Source organism: Papio anubis, chromosome 7 (assembly GCF_008728515.1).
Source record: "Papio anubis isolate 15944 chromosome 7, Panubis1.0, whole genome shotgun sequence".
Classification (NCBI taxonomy): domain Eukaryota; kingdom Metazoa; phylum Chordata; class Mammalia; order Primates; family Cercopithecidae; genus Papio; species Papio anubis.
Genome location: NC_044982.1, coordinates 9,667,917 through 9,682,950, shown reverse-complemented (window position 1 = coordinate 9,682,950; position 15,034 = coordinate 9,667,917). Strand labels below are relative to the sequence as shown.

The following is a 15,034-nucleotide window of genomic DNA, read 5'->3' as shown; positions in this document are numbered from 1 at the left end:
TTTGCTGAAAAAAATGTGTTGTGCATGGAGCAATCAACCCTGATAGCCAACCAGATAGTTTTTTTCCCCCATTTATTCTGACAAAGTCTACGATTGTATCAGTATTTTCCGGCACATTCATATAAATTACCTGCAATTTTTGGTGTGCTATTTTTGGATAGTTACAGTAAATTCTTAATTTTTCATGGTTTTGTAAGTAAGGGTGGGATAGCTTGAACTAGTGAAGAACATAGATATTCCAAACTTTGCCATATATTTAATCATATTATTTTGCTAACGTCGTTCCTTCAGACCTGTTAATAATAATTAGCAAAATTGCTTGAGTTGTACTTCCTGTCTCCAGAGTAGATGACTAAAAATGTTGACAGGAGAGAGATCTAAATTTAAACAAGTAGACAACAACAACAAAATCCAGGGTGGACTGTGAGGTAATGTGTGTGTTACATGTACATATGGATTGATATTTCATAGAATGAATTTCCATGTTAGTGGGATTACACCGGACACTTATATAAGAACCTCATTTATGGAACCCTAAAAGGATTTCTTACAGTGCTTACATCAAAACAAATAGTTGCAGAAATAAAACGTGTGTGTATTTAATGTTTTTATAAAAGATGATGGTTCTTTTTTGCTTTAACTATTTTATAGTGTCTATTTTTCAGCTTGAAAATGACAGTGCCAGGCACACAGTAGATGCTTAGTAAGTATGTGGTGGTGATCTTCACCTCTGTTCAGATGGAGGTCAATGCTGTTGTGGAAGGAAATTGCAATAGTCATTATTTTTATTACAGTCTTCATCTCTGAAACTCATTGAAAATAGTAAATCACTTTAATAAATTCTAGCAAATTTTTATTTTTATTTTTATTCTTTTTTTGAGACGGAGTCTCGCTGTGTCACCCAGGCTGGAGTGCGTTGGTGTGATCTTGGCTCACTGCAACCTCGACCTCCTGGGTTCAAGCAATTCTTCTGCCTCAGCTGGGACTGGTGCCTGCCACCACACCTGGCTAATTTTTGTATTTTTAGTAGAGACGGGGTTTCACCATGTGGCCAACCTAGTCTCAAACTCCTGACCTCAAGTGATCTGCCCACCTAGGCCTCCCAAAGTGCTGGGATTGTAGGTGTGAGCTACTGCGCCAGGCCTCTAGCAGGATATTTTTAGATTATTCCTCAGATTTGTCTGTCTCTTTTCAAGTCATTTGTTCATTTCCTAACTCTCCACCTTTTTATTTCTTCTCCCTGTAATTATGTTTCACCTTTTCCTGCATTTTCTTGAAACATATCTGTAATTAATGTCCATTCAAATATTACAGTTTTTGAGAGACTTAGAGGAAGATATGAAATTATTGCTTTATTACGAGAATAGTTTAATAGTTCCTCTACAGGTGCACATCTGTATATGTGCAAAACACTGTGCCAAGCTCATTAAGGGTTAGAAAAATGAGGAAAACCATGGTCCTTGCCCTCAGGGGGCATACATAGTAGGAGAGAAATAGAGGAGGTTATGGAAATAGTTTACATGAAATACACAAATTTGTGTACTATAACTCTAGAAAAAATACATTAAGAACACAGCAACTAGAAACTACTGCTTCCTACTGAAAGCTCGCATAGGGAGACAGCGTAGTGCTGTGGAAAGGAAATTGCAATAAGGATAAAGAACTCTGAGTTCTAGTCTTTTCATCACCATCAGCTGAGAATACTGAGCACATTCTCTGGCTTTTTTCCATCCCTAGCTTCAGTTTTTTCTGTGTATATAGTAGATTTTAACTAACTCTATTAGTTTCAGAAATATTGTGGTATAGTAACATGTTAGCTTTACCTTCATAGAAGGTATGTCATATCTTTTTAGTTACTACTAATATTTGTTTTCAACCACTGTTAGGGAATGTAATAATTTAATCAAATAAATAAAATAAGGTTAACTGATTAGTGCAGTCACATGGACTGATTCGTGCAGTGTTTAAAGTTCTTTGTTCTGTGACATATGTGCTGTATGAAGCATTTTAAAACTTTTAGGCTGTATAATTTAAGTTTCTAAAGTAAACATGTAGACTTCTGTCATAAGGGATGGGCAAAACCCAAATAACACTGCCTGAGTACTCATCTCTTGGAGATAGCCATGAATCTGATTGGCTTTTCTTAGAAGCTGTTGAAAGCATCTAGAGGTGATCTTTTGATGCTTGACTTGGGAAGCAAAGAATTGGTCTTTGGTTTTTGCTTCTGAAGATTTTTTTTCTCTTTTCTATTAAAACAACTTTAAGTCAATAGCAGGTCTCCAGTCGGTGTTTAGACTAGACTATTAGTAAATTATCAGTTCAAATGCATGTAGCCTATTTGTCTTCCTGTTTCTAAATTGGAAGTGAGAAGCTGCTAATTAACTAAACTTTAGCATATCTGAACACTTCAAAAATATAATGCGTAATATATATTCTAGTGCCTTTTGAAATCTAATTTCTGAAGATATTTTAGCTGTGCTGAATTAAAAGAATACTCGTTTATTTTATAAGTTAGTATATCATACAATATTTTGGTTTCATATTAAACACAAAGGCACCTGTGAGACCTCATACAGAATGTGACAAAAATCAGAGATTAGCATAGTCACTTTGTGAAGCCATTTTTCTCTTCAAAAGGAACCAAAATATGCACTATCTGAAGCCTAAGGATGTTGACAAATAACAAAATGAAGCATTTGGAAATATTCAGAAGGAAGAAGCTGGCAGCAGATTGCTTAGAATTTTACTCATTGCCTTATAAAATTGATAACATACTTAGATACTACTAAACTTGAAGGGTTTTATTTTGGTTTTTTAATTCATCTGTAGACCACTGGCCCTTTGTATCCAGACTACGTACATTGTTAGAAAAGTTGGGCAGGAGTTACCTGGCTGAAGTGTGGATTCATGCAGTAGAGTGCTTTACCTAATGCATACTGCTTAAAGCACAGGTGTTGTTTTTTGTTGGTTGAATACTGTCTGATTTTCCTTCCTATGTAATTTACCTGCATGGAGATTAAGAAAGCCCCCTTTTATTAAATAAGCTTGAAAACTAGATGAATGCACTTAGGTTCTTGGGTAGAATGTATTGGATAGCTAGCTGCCTTTATAATGAGCATTTAAAAATCTGCTCTCCAAAAACTGGAAAATGTATTCTCTGCTGTATGGAAAGCAATATAGTACTGAAATATTCCTCCTTAATTTTGGTCTGAACGAACAAAAGTGTCTGTGTTTATTCCTGCCTAATGCATCACAAATCTGCTGACATGCTAACCTTGGAGTCTTGGCTGGCGTTAATCAGGCCTGTGCACAGGCAGGAAAGATGTACCTAATGCACTCCATCAGTGCAGTTTGCATATGGAAGTTCTCACAGGGGAGCTGCCCTGTGCCAGCTGAGGGTTACCTGCCCACTGCAGTTATTGTATGTAATTATCGAACCAATCTGTTCAGCCCAGCAGGGTTTAGATGGTAATCATGAAGCAACACTTTGGAAAAGAAAGATGTAAGGCATTCTCCCCTTTTCTCATCAGTTATATGAAGTTATAGCCACTCTTACAGCTATTTTTGAGAGGCAATACCTCCATATACAAATCTGCTAAATGAATGCCTTTGAAAGTTTCTCAAGGTTCAGTCAAGTTGTTACTTTTGTATATGTGAAGCATTTTCTTTAGGAACATGGTGGGTACCTCTGAGTTCTAATTTTCCACAGCCACCTTAAGCATGTTTTGAAACAGTGGGATTAATTGTAATACATAGATAATAACAGTTCTGACCATTTGGAGGTTTTAAGATAATGTGGCTTGAATAGAGTTCGGCTTTCCCATGTAGTTCTCTTTGGAACAGAACCCATGGTTGCCATTAGGAAAATTAACAATGTGCTGTCAGCAGGCATTATCCTCTTTTCTAGCTGTACACAAAATGGCCTGCAGCAAGGAACATTCTCAGATGAAGTTTAACTTATTGTTAATTGTTAGAAAATATAAATGAGGACATTCTGTTGCATTGTGAACCTGTGAGATTTGGGGCATATCAGATGGTTTTCTAAATGATACAGACTTATTTTAGGCAACCAAAAGAAGCTTTGGATTAAAATTTGGATTTTAACCAGTTTAAATTTGAAACTACACAAGATAAAGTTATATACTAAATTCAAAGTTTCATATTTATCACTCATGTCCCTCTATAATTTTACCTATGTATAGAGATGTTAGAGAATTTAGAAACTTAACGCAGGACTGGACCTGTTAAAAAATGTTGTAGTGGTAGAAAGTAATAAAATGAAATTGAAGGAACATTTGGGAAGAATGGATAGTGACAGAATATAAGCACTGACTTCTAAATAACACTTCACTAGAAAAATAGGACAGGCCCAAGAGAATGTGGGAAATCCAGATGGTTTTTGAGATTTTAGGAGAGCTTTGTACTTTTAAGACTATTCATTTACAGTAAGGTTTATGGCCCTCTTAAACTTTTAATAAAAAGTATGCTAAAAGAGAAACATTTATTACAAGTTTTCCATTATTGATTCATAAATAGAATTTTACCACCAGTGTTATGTGGTATAAACACTGATGTAATATATGGGACAAGACATACACTTTTTCCATTTATCAAATAAATTATCCTCTCTCCATCCTACCCGCATTGTACTATGTGGAGAGTATCATTGGCCTGAGTGGTGATCGTGAGTTTGTAAAACATTTTATTTTAAAAGAGTTTCTGTATGATCAATCCTGATGGTTAAACCATAGCTTTCAATAATGAAGTATATAAAACATAAAAAGTTAGAGGTGGATATAACAAATATACCTACCATCTGGGTTAACTGTCTAGTTGAAAGTTCTCGTACTCCCCCTTTCTTCCATCCCTCATCCATTCCTTTAGGTAACCACTATCCTGAAGTTGAGAATATTCTTCCTGTGTGTTTTGACACACCCACACCTATATACAGTTACGCACAGACACACACACACACAAATACGTGATGAGTTTGTAGTTTACTTGACTGTCAGACATCTCTCTTTCTCTCTCTCTCTTTAATTTTTATATGTAAGAAGCGAAAGAAAGAAATGGAAGAAAGCAAGGAACCTGGTGTTGAAGATATGGAATGGTCAGACACACAGACAGAGGAGGCCATACAGACCCGTAAGTTGAACAGGTTTGCCTAGCTGCTTCCAAATTTCATTTCCTCCCATTACATGAGGGGTCAACTATTTGGGTCATGACCTTTTGATTTTATAATAAAATGCCACAAGATTTTTGTATAGTATGTATCACGATGTCTTTTGTACATACGTTAGGTTATTTACTCTCCACAATAATTATAAAGTTGAGACTGGGAAGCTTCCTTCATTTTGCAGATTTGGAGCCCGAGACACTGAATGATTAAATGGCAGAGCTGCCAGGCGTGGTGACTGACGTGTGCCTGTAGTCTCAGCTACTCAGGAGGCTGAGGCAGGAGGATCACTGGAGCCCAGGAGTTTGAGTCCAGTCTGGGCAACATAGAAACCCCATCTCTAAAATAAATAAAATAAATGACTGAGCTGTTGTGAAAGGGTGATAGAGACCAGAATTCTTAACTGTCAGGCCAATATCTTTCCACTTCCTCACACTGATCCCACATAACTCTGGGTATGATAGTGAGTGTCAGGGGTCAGACATGGGTCTGTTGTAACTAAGCTGCCTAATTGTTTCTTATAAAGTTTGTCAACCTCTTCTTTTTTTCTGAACAAGTTAAGAGGAAAAGAATTAAAGCTTTATGGCTGATCACTTTTCACAGTTCTTGAACCAAAAAAAAAAAAAAAAAAAAAAAAGATATGAAGTCATTTCTGAGATGGCTTATAAACTGGCACTGAAGGCACTTCTAATAGTTCCAGAAATGGCATGAGCAAAGGCAGCATCTGCAAACGGCAGAACTAGGCTGGACTTTGGTCTGATGTGTTTAATAAACTGCCGGCCAATGTGTTCCAGGATTCATATGATAGGATGATGTACTTGGCTCAATAAAGAGAGCTATTCAGTGTGGCCTACAATACATTTTTTTAAAAAGATTTTTCCTGTCTGCCTTTTTTAAAAAAATTATTTTGTTTGTCCTGAAATATTTCTTGGTTTCTAACAGAAAAGGCTTATTTTTGGTTAAAAAAATTGTTTTTAAAGCATAGGTGCCATATTGAGTAATACCACCAATTTATTTTTCCTTCCTTTTGCTAGTGGCATCAGTGCATGTTTGTGGAAAGCAAAGTATTCAACTTTCAAAGAGAATCATTTTTGCCCTGATTTTATTACTATGTTCTTCATTACTATGTTGTTCATAATATGAACAAATACTATGTTCATATTATGGTTAGAACATCCTTTGGTTTAATCTGCTTTAACCCAAAGAATACTTGAGATACCTAAAGAGGGAATATAAAACTTCATACTGAAGGTGAAAGGTTTTGAAGTAGTCCCTCTCTTTTATCCGCTGCTGTCTTCCATTCGCTACTGTCTTTTTTTCCCTTTTCCCGTGTCTTGTTCATTTTGTTATTAGGAAGTGAGGAGTCCCAAGGAGCAATACATCGAACCATGTCTCAGCCAGAGGCTAGCAGCAGCAGCTATGACAGTGAGTGGGAACAAAATTAAGGAGTATTTATAAAGATACAGCAGTATTCTTTAAAAACAATCCCTTAAATTTTAAAACTGGCAATTTTAGTTTCAGAAAGAGCCTGCATTGTTCTAGTGAGATTGACACTCATTAAGTCTAAGGCAGAGTCTCAGCTGTGCGTCGGGAAGACTCATCCCTCTCTTGACTGCCTGGACATCATTTGTTACCTGAACTTTGCTTAATGAGCATCAAGGGTTTTTGTCTTGATAAATAAATGCCTTTAAATTCTAGTATAATTATGAAATGTTTTTAACCTAAATTTTTAGTGTAAGGTCTTCTACTGATGGTTTTTCCCATGAGAAAATATATTAGTATTTTTGTTATTTTATTAATGACAAAAGAGTAAAGTAGTCATAAATAATTTAAGGAGAACAATTCAGTTTTTTTGACATAACTTTTTAAGAAGATAAAGAATAATCAGATTCACCCTTATTCATATAAACTCAGAATTACTTTTCTTAAAATGCTGTTTATTTCCCCCATTACAGTTCACTTTTTCCCCCTAAAGTACAAGGCGAGTTAAGGTATTTTACTATCAAAATAATCATAAGTGAGAGGAAATATTATCTGATGGTAAAATGTTATTGCTTCCAGCAAAAAGAAAAAGCCAAGAGTTTGTGTAAATGTATATTTTTAAATTTATCAGTGTAAAAGTAACTTGAAGGAAAAGAAACATTATTACGTTTGTTTTTTTGATTTTTAAGATATATAGTGCAATTCAGTGAATACTGTGTTTTAGGGCTTTAAGATTTTGTGTCAAACATGTTTCAAGAATGGTTACCTCTAACAGCAGCTTTAGAAATGTCAGTTTCTTCATTAACAATTTTATTTTCAAACACAATTTATGATTTACAGTATGGTAAGAGATTTTTCTCACTGTGTGATCTTTCAGAACGCTGTGCCTAGCAAAATGGGAGCAACTTTCCTTTAATATCTATTTAGACCATTTTAAAAACGTGTATAATTTTCTTGATACACCTAAACTCATTTTGAATAGTTGGGGGTCTATTGTGTAAGAACACATTCTGAAAGCTTTCAAAATGTGTATTGTGTAGGTTTTCTCAGATAAAGAGAGGAGGTGATGGGATGGTTTTCAAGAAGAACAGAGGCCTCTAATCCTTTTATTTTTATGCAAGGCATAATTTTTACCAGTTGAGAAAATTTGGTTATTTGCTGCAAGTAATTTTTCCCCTCACAAAATAAGCCTTTAAAAATCATGCATATTCTGGCATTTCAAAATTATGCCAGTATTTCAGAATTGTGCTAAAAATTAGCTAATATAGTCATGATATTTATGGCTGGTGTACTTTCCCCCCTCCTTTTCATAAAATGGAGGCTACTTTTGTTGGTATTATTTTTAAGAACCTTGGATTTTGGACCATTCCTGAGGAATCTTTGGAGAAAGCATGACTAGTCAAAAAGTAGATATTTTTAAGGGAACCCTACAAAGAAATGTCCTACTTTTTTTCCTACTGCATTATAAAATCATAGAAAAGCATCCCAAACTCGTATGTTATTTTCCAAATATCAAATTACATACATTAGACTTATGATTGGACCCTTTGCCAGTAGTCTATATTATGAAAATGGTTATATTTTAAATTAAAGAGATAAGAAGATAGATTTTTTTTGTAACAATTAGAATTGATTATTAGGGAAAATATTGAATTGATTTATGCAGCAAAGTCAACAAGTTGCATAGGACTGATTATATAATAAATTCCAGGCAGTAGTAGCCCTTTTAGTTGCAGTGAGAAACTTTGGATTGAAGGAGATAAGCAGCAATGATATTTAATTTCAGAGTAAAATGGCAAATTAAGACATTAATGAGAAGAATGCTATTTGAATATAGCTTTATAGTTGTTAGTTTAGCGTTCTTTGTAGTGTGGTTAAAGATTTAAAATGTATTGAAAGGGAGATACAGTATTGATTATTTACCTTGATTTTGTAATACCCTTTATCCAAATCTCACTATCACAACATTTTCAGTTTTCTGTGCAGAATTAATTTCAAATTTCTTGAAATAGGCCGGGCGCAGTGACTCATGCCTGTCATCCCAGCAGTTTGGGAGGCCGAGGCGGGTGCATCATTTGAGGTCAGGAGTTCAACACCAGCCTGACCAACATGGTGAAAGTCTAAGTCCTACTAAAATACAAAAATTAGCCGGGAGTGGTGACAGGCACCTGTAATCTCATCTACTCTGGAGGCTGAGGCAGGAGAATCACTCGAACCCAGGAGGCGGAGGTTGCAGTGAGCCAAGATCGTGTCACTGCACTCTAGCCTGGCAACAAAGCGAGACTCCCTCTCAAAAAATCATAAAAATAAAATTTCTTGAAATAAAAACCTAAAAATCTACTGTGGGATATTTTTAATAGATGGCTGTGTTACAGAAATTTAAGAAAAAACTCAAATTTTAGAATCAGTCATAGTACAGTATATAAGGTGTGTATTATGAGTGGCAGACAAAAGGATATTCATGTAAACTTGAAATTTGCATTCATTGAACTGTATCGTGATTGAACAGAAACTATAACTTGGAAACATTAAAAATGCTAGTTTTGAAACTAACTTTCATGTTAAGTAACTAAATAACCCATGATGAGAAAACCTGTAGATGCATATGGTGGAATTTTGTTCACATTCAAAGAATGTTTTGTACTTTTCAGAAAAGAAGTATTGATCTTTTGTGTTTTTTTTTGGTGCAGTCATTGATTAATTATGAGCACCATTCTGTCCCTCACTCTGGTGCCCCTGCTCTTTCCTGGCAAAGCATAGCATGCGGCAGTGGGAAAGAAATGGCCCTGCTTCTTTTGCCAGCACTAGGCAGCCATAACCAGGCTGACTGCTGCGCCCAGAGGTGGAGTAGGAGTAGTAGGTGGGGTGAAATGTCTCCGTGGTGAGGCAGAATTCCCATGCCCCCAGCAGAGAGTCACTGATTTATTCCAAACCAAGAATAGTTAGATAGGAGCTGTCATAAGGGACTAAGACCAGTATCACATATGATCCTTTTGTAGGAGGCTACTCATCTGGGACCTGTATAATTCCTAGCAGAAAAGACTTTCCATTTCAGTATATCCCAGTGCTCTCCTGCCTAAAGGGTGTAGGTAATAGGCTTTAAAAAGCAACTCATTCCTTTGCTTTTCATAACATGCATGACCTCATCGCTTCCCCCTAAGGAATGAATGCTTATCTATATTGCTAAGGTTTATATTTGGAGATAATATTTTAAATTTTACAATAAATTTAAATTTTGGAGAGAAATATTTCAGTATTAGTAAAAATTAGATATGTTTTGTCAGTCAAAGCATTTTTATATGGCTTAAGATTAGAAGGTAGGTTTTGTCAGCATATTTTTTTGACATATTAAAAAATGACCCAATTTTTTAAGATTTTCAGAGTTTTAGCAGTCATACTTTTGTATGTCAATTTTATCTTTGCAAATCACCAGAGTCAATTCGATTTTAAAATGTACTATATTTAGAGATATTTATATTTCTGTTCTTTTGCTTTTGTCAATTATTGATTAATGATTTCAGTTTCTTTGATTTATCTTCAAGGTTCAAGAACCAGAAAGAGAGTCCAGAAGTAATTCAGATGCTGTGAACCAGCTTTCCTTCTCTTTGTTTTCTTTTGACTTTTTTCTCCTTTTCTATTTGAAGTGTTTTATTTTCATGTGAGTCTTGCGAGGTGGAAGTAATAATTAAATACCCATGTGTTCAGAAAACCAACTTTTTTTATAAAAATAAATATTTTGTACAATTCATTAAAGGCTAATTTATGAAATTTCAAAATCTTCAGATTATACTCCTTAAGTTATTCCAAAGCCGTGTGTTTGTGATGTTTTGGAGTACATATATATGAAAATTATTATGATATGCACTTTTCTAATCATTGTACATTTCTCAGAGTGGATAAAAATGTTTGACAGAGTCCTCACTTTTTAGGAAATGCAAAGCTTAAAATAAAAATCTCTTTTGTTTGATACAAACGCACAGTATGTCGTGGCTGTAAGGTTTGGTTTGATTTGTATTGATTTTGTTCTGTTCCAAAATCTTTTATTAAGCACCTGCTGTATGAGACAGGAGGTACAAAGATGGGAAAGGAATATGAAATAAAAAGTGGAGGAAGTGTATCCATGAGAGAGAAAATCTACATAAATGAAAGATTACATAAGAATTATGTCAGTGTGCAAGCTGTATGACAAGAAAACAAGTGGCAAATGATGAAGTGGTGGTGTAATTAAAGATTGCATAAAGACTGGCTTTGTCTATGGAAGACCTATGAACTAGATATTAATAGATCCTATTCATTCACAGTTTATTTTTCTTAAAAGTTTCACTTTCATAGCATGTAATATTTATACAGTAAACCAGGCACTTCAGAGTTTCAGTAATCAGAAAGTTTAAGATCTGAAATTTTTTTAGTTGCCTTGGGAACAAAAGCTTGTAATTTTAACACATTTATGAACAATTTCGTGATTCATTCCTCAAAGTTTTCTTGGTCAGAGAAATCGGGATTGGACTCTATTTTCTGACGGATGGTATGCTTTACCACTTAATAACATGCACAGTGTGTTTAGAAGGTATATGGACATAGTTTCACTTAAATATTTAAGTATTTTAATATGTATTCAAAATACAGTTATCACATTAAACTGGTGATTTGTCTACTACTTAGGACAAACCTAAAGTAGGTATTTCAATTTTTAAAAGCAAGTCGGTTTGAGGAAAGAAGTAAATGTACAGGTGGGATATGTACATACCAGAAATTGTCAAGGTTGTACCAAGTTTGAGAAACTATGAACCAGTACAAAGACTATAACTTGTGGCTTTCTTATGTGGATATTTAGTGATCATGTGAAGCATTTATCACTGCAATGGTTAAATACTGAAAAATGCAAAACATCTACAGACTTTCCTTTGAAGATTAACCTTTTAATGCCTCCTGAAGTTCTAGAGCAACGTATCTTTACAGATTAGAAAATTTGACTTTGGGCAGAGGCTCCTCCTGCTTTCTGTAGAATGTTAGGTTTTAGTACTTATCTGTGTTAATGCCCTCAAGTTCATTTGTAACACCTAAATCAACTCTCAAGTTCTGTTTTAAACACATTAATGCTTAAAATAGAGTAAACTGTGTGCGATGTGTTTTTCTGTATATGCCTTAGCCTCCTTATTTTTCACAATATAGAAACATGGAAAACTTGGTTAAATAATAAGAAAACAAATATTTCCTCACATATTGTTTTAAGTAAGTGCTGGCATTTTCTTAAATGTTACTGTATTGGCAAGGCTACAGAAATTAATGAAAAACTACTGGCCATAGTATCCAGTTTGATTCGTTTGCTGCATCCCTCGTTGTTTTATTCCCTATCTTGTACTGTTTTTTTTCTACTCCCCTTTTAAGAAATGATTAAGCAACCTCGTCATTCAGAGTAATTTTTTTTCTTGTCCTTTTCAGTTCTATATTTAGTATTTTTATCTTGCATTGTTTTTATTTTCTTTCCAATGCCCGAATGGAGTAGATTTGCCATTTTTGGTTCTCCTTTCACAATCCAGCTTCCATATTTTAACATGTTCTTGGTTCCATTTTCTCTTGCCTTCTCTGCCATTTTCCTTAGGTCCTCATTGAGCTGAGGTTTTCTAGTCTGTTGAGGATAAACACCACTGCCAGGCTCTTGTCCTTCACACAAGAGGATGTATATGTGCTCTACATTTTTTAGAAAGCAACTGATAAGTCTTTGGTAACTAAGCCCTGAAGTTAAATAGCTTCTAGGTGTTCTTCAGTAGTGATCTAAGACAAATCAAACACTAATAAGCCAGTTATAAAACCCTGATTATTGTTTTGAATTACTAAATTAAGTATGCATATAAAGACCCAAGTTGCATAGCAATAAAGTAGTGGTGGAAATATAAACAATTTATTTGTATTTGTGTGGGGAGATATATATGTCCACAGTTGAACATTACATTTTTGTTAATTCTTTAAATTTCTGTTTTAATGTGCTTTATATTCTTTGGATTATAAGGGTGTATTAATAATACATGGCCATTTTATATAATTTAGAACATACAGAAAAGTGTCAACAGACAAACCAGCCATAATACTACTACCCACAGGCAACCACTATTAATGTTTTGACACATTTTCTTCAGTCATTTCTATGCGCTTTTATTTTTAAACAGTTACACTTCATATACAGCTTTACATTCTTCTTTTTAAAGTTAACATTAAATACTTTTTACATTATTATAAATCCTTCATGAATATAACTTCTATGTTTTCTTAACTTTTTAAAATGAATTTATGATACTTTCATGACCATTTTTGTATTATTGGGCATTTAAGTTGTTTTCAGTATTGGGATATTATAAACAATGTTTTTGAACAAAATTGGGCAGTAATCTTCGTTGACATGTGAATATTCTTAGATTTTCAAAAGGAAGCCACTGGGTCAAAGACTATGAAATGAAAAGTTGTGGATACTTACCAAATTGCTTTGCAAAAATCTATCAGTTAACACTTTGCCCAGTAGATCTGAGTGCCCAACCTGCATTTTTGTCATCCTTGAGGGTTATAGACTGAAAGTTGGTGTGGCCCGCATTGTTCCTGTGTTTAACCCCTAAGATGATGGTCTTTGGAGGTGGACCTTTGGGAGGTGATTAGGTCATGAGGGTGAAGGCTTCATGAATGGGATTAATGGCTTTATAAGGGAAAGGGGAGAGATGATGTCTGTCTCTGTCATGTGACCATCTGCAAACCAGCCTCCAGAACTGTGGGAAATAAATGTTTGCTATTTAGGCCACCCAGACTAACACATTAAATTTTATTTTTATAATTTGATTAGGTAATTTTTTTTTTTTAATCGCTAGTGCACCCAAACCTTTATTTGTAAACTAATCACTCTTTTCTTTTTGGTGTGTTGATAAGTACTGTTTATACAGTAATGACCTTAACTCTTTGCCATTTTTGTTGCTGACTTTTTCCTGTTTATTTTTTGTGTATGATATGTTTTTAATTTTTATGAAGTTTAGCTTTTATCGCTTTAATCTGTTGATCTTTCATTGTAATTTCTGTCACTGTTTTAAAATGTTTTTCATCCAAAAATTAGAAATATTCACCATGACTTTTTCTAGGCTTTTTTGTTTTAATGCTTTTAAATTTTCAATCCGTATGGGATTTATTTTGGTAAATGTATGCCATGAGGTGAGGAACACAAAGATTTTTTTCCTAAGCAACTAGCCAGTAACTTCAGTACCATTTGTTAAATAAATGACCTCCTCCACCTTGTCTCCACCCTGGTTTGGGATGCTTGCTTGATTACATACTCTTGTTTCTAGACTATGTTCGATTTCATTGATGTGTCTGTTCTTACCCAGCACCACACTGACTTAGTTAATGCCGTTTTACTTATTAATTCTAATTTAGTGCCCACACCGCATTCATAGAAATCAGAATTCACTTACAATCCCACCGCCACTACAGAAATCCAACTCTTGTCCTTTAGCTGTGTTACTCTTAGTCCTATTTCATGCCTGCTTAATTTTTTAGTCATAACAGTTGCATGGATAAAATTTTTTAGTTTTTTTAAAAGTTCCACAGGTTATTCTGTAATCTTGTAACTTAGCTCTACGGATAGAGAAAGTACAAGTCACATTAAAGGATTAATATTATAAAAGGGTCTTGACATGCAGATAGCCTTATACACTATATTAGTAATTGTATGCAGTCTACTGCTGACCAGATAGTTTAGAAAACTGGTTTGTTTTTTTTTTTGGTTTTTGGTTTTTTGTTTTTTGTTTTTTTGAGACGTAGTCTCGCTCTGTCCCCCAGGCTGGAGCACAGTGGCCAGATCTCAGCTCACTGCAAGCTCCGCCTCCCGGGTTCACGCCATTCTCCTGCCTCAGCCTCCCGAGTAGCTGGGACTACAGGCGCCCGCCACCTCGCCCGACTAGTTTTTTGTATTTTTTAGTAGAGACGGGGTTTCACCATGTTAGCCAGGATGATCTCGATCTCCGGACCTCGTGATCCGCCCGTCTCGGCCTCCCAAAGTGCTGGGATTACAGGCTTGAGCCACTGCGTCCGGCCTTAGAGGACTCTTTATCACTTGCGTGTTACACAAATAAAATGCTTACCATTTCCACTGTATTAAGGATGCGTTTGTACAGACAATGGTGAGTTTATGATGGCATAGCATTTTGCAACTTAAGAATAGCATTCTTGAATTTTTGTAGTTTGGCTTGTCATGAAGTTCCCTGTAAAACTTCTGCATGGAGAAATTTCAGTTTCATTTGTAAACCACTGCAGATGATCTTCAAAAAACCGTGTTCTTACACTAAGTTAAGTCCAATGTTAGAACGTTGTTCTGAGATGGCAGCCATGTGAGTGGAGATG

At 35.0% G+C, this 15,034-nt stretch overlaps 1 protein-coding gene across 8 annotated transcripts in view; it reads left to right on the top strand.

The window, feature by feature from the left end:
* VRK1 (VRK serine/threonine kinase 1) overlaps positions 1-10,635 on the top strand; it is an 85,897-nt gene extending 75,262 nt beyond the window's left edge. For 3 of the 8 annotated variants that reach the window (XM_009212225.2, XM_021941548.2, XM_017961521.3), the window contains exons 12-14: positions 5,055-5,145; positions 6,530-6,601; positions 10,201-10,635. In XM_009212225.2, coding sequence (XP_009210489.1) covers positions 5,055-5,145; positions 6,530-6,601; positions 10,201-10,232 — 195 coding nt within the window. In that variant the 3' untranslated portion in view covers positions 10,233-10,635. Of the gene's footprint in view, positions 1-5,054; positions 5,146-5,360; positions 5,814-6,529; positions 6,602-10,200 lie in introns of those variants that run through there. The other 5 variants (XM_017961522.3, XM_017961525.3, XM_017961523.3 and 2 more) reach the window with 5 other exon arrangements.
* Positions 10,636-15,034: the final 4,399 nt, after the last annotated feature.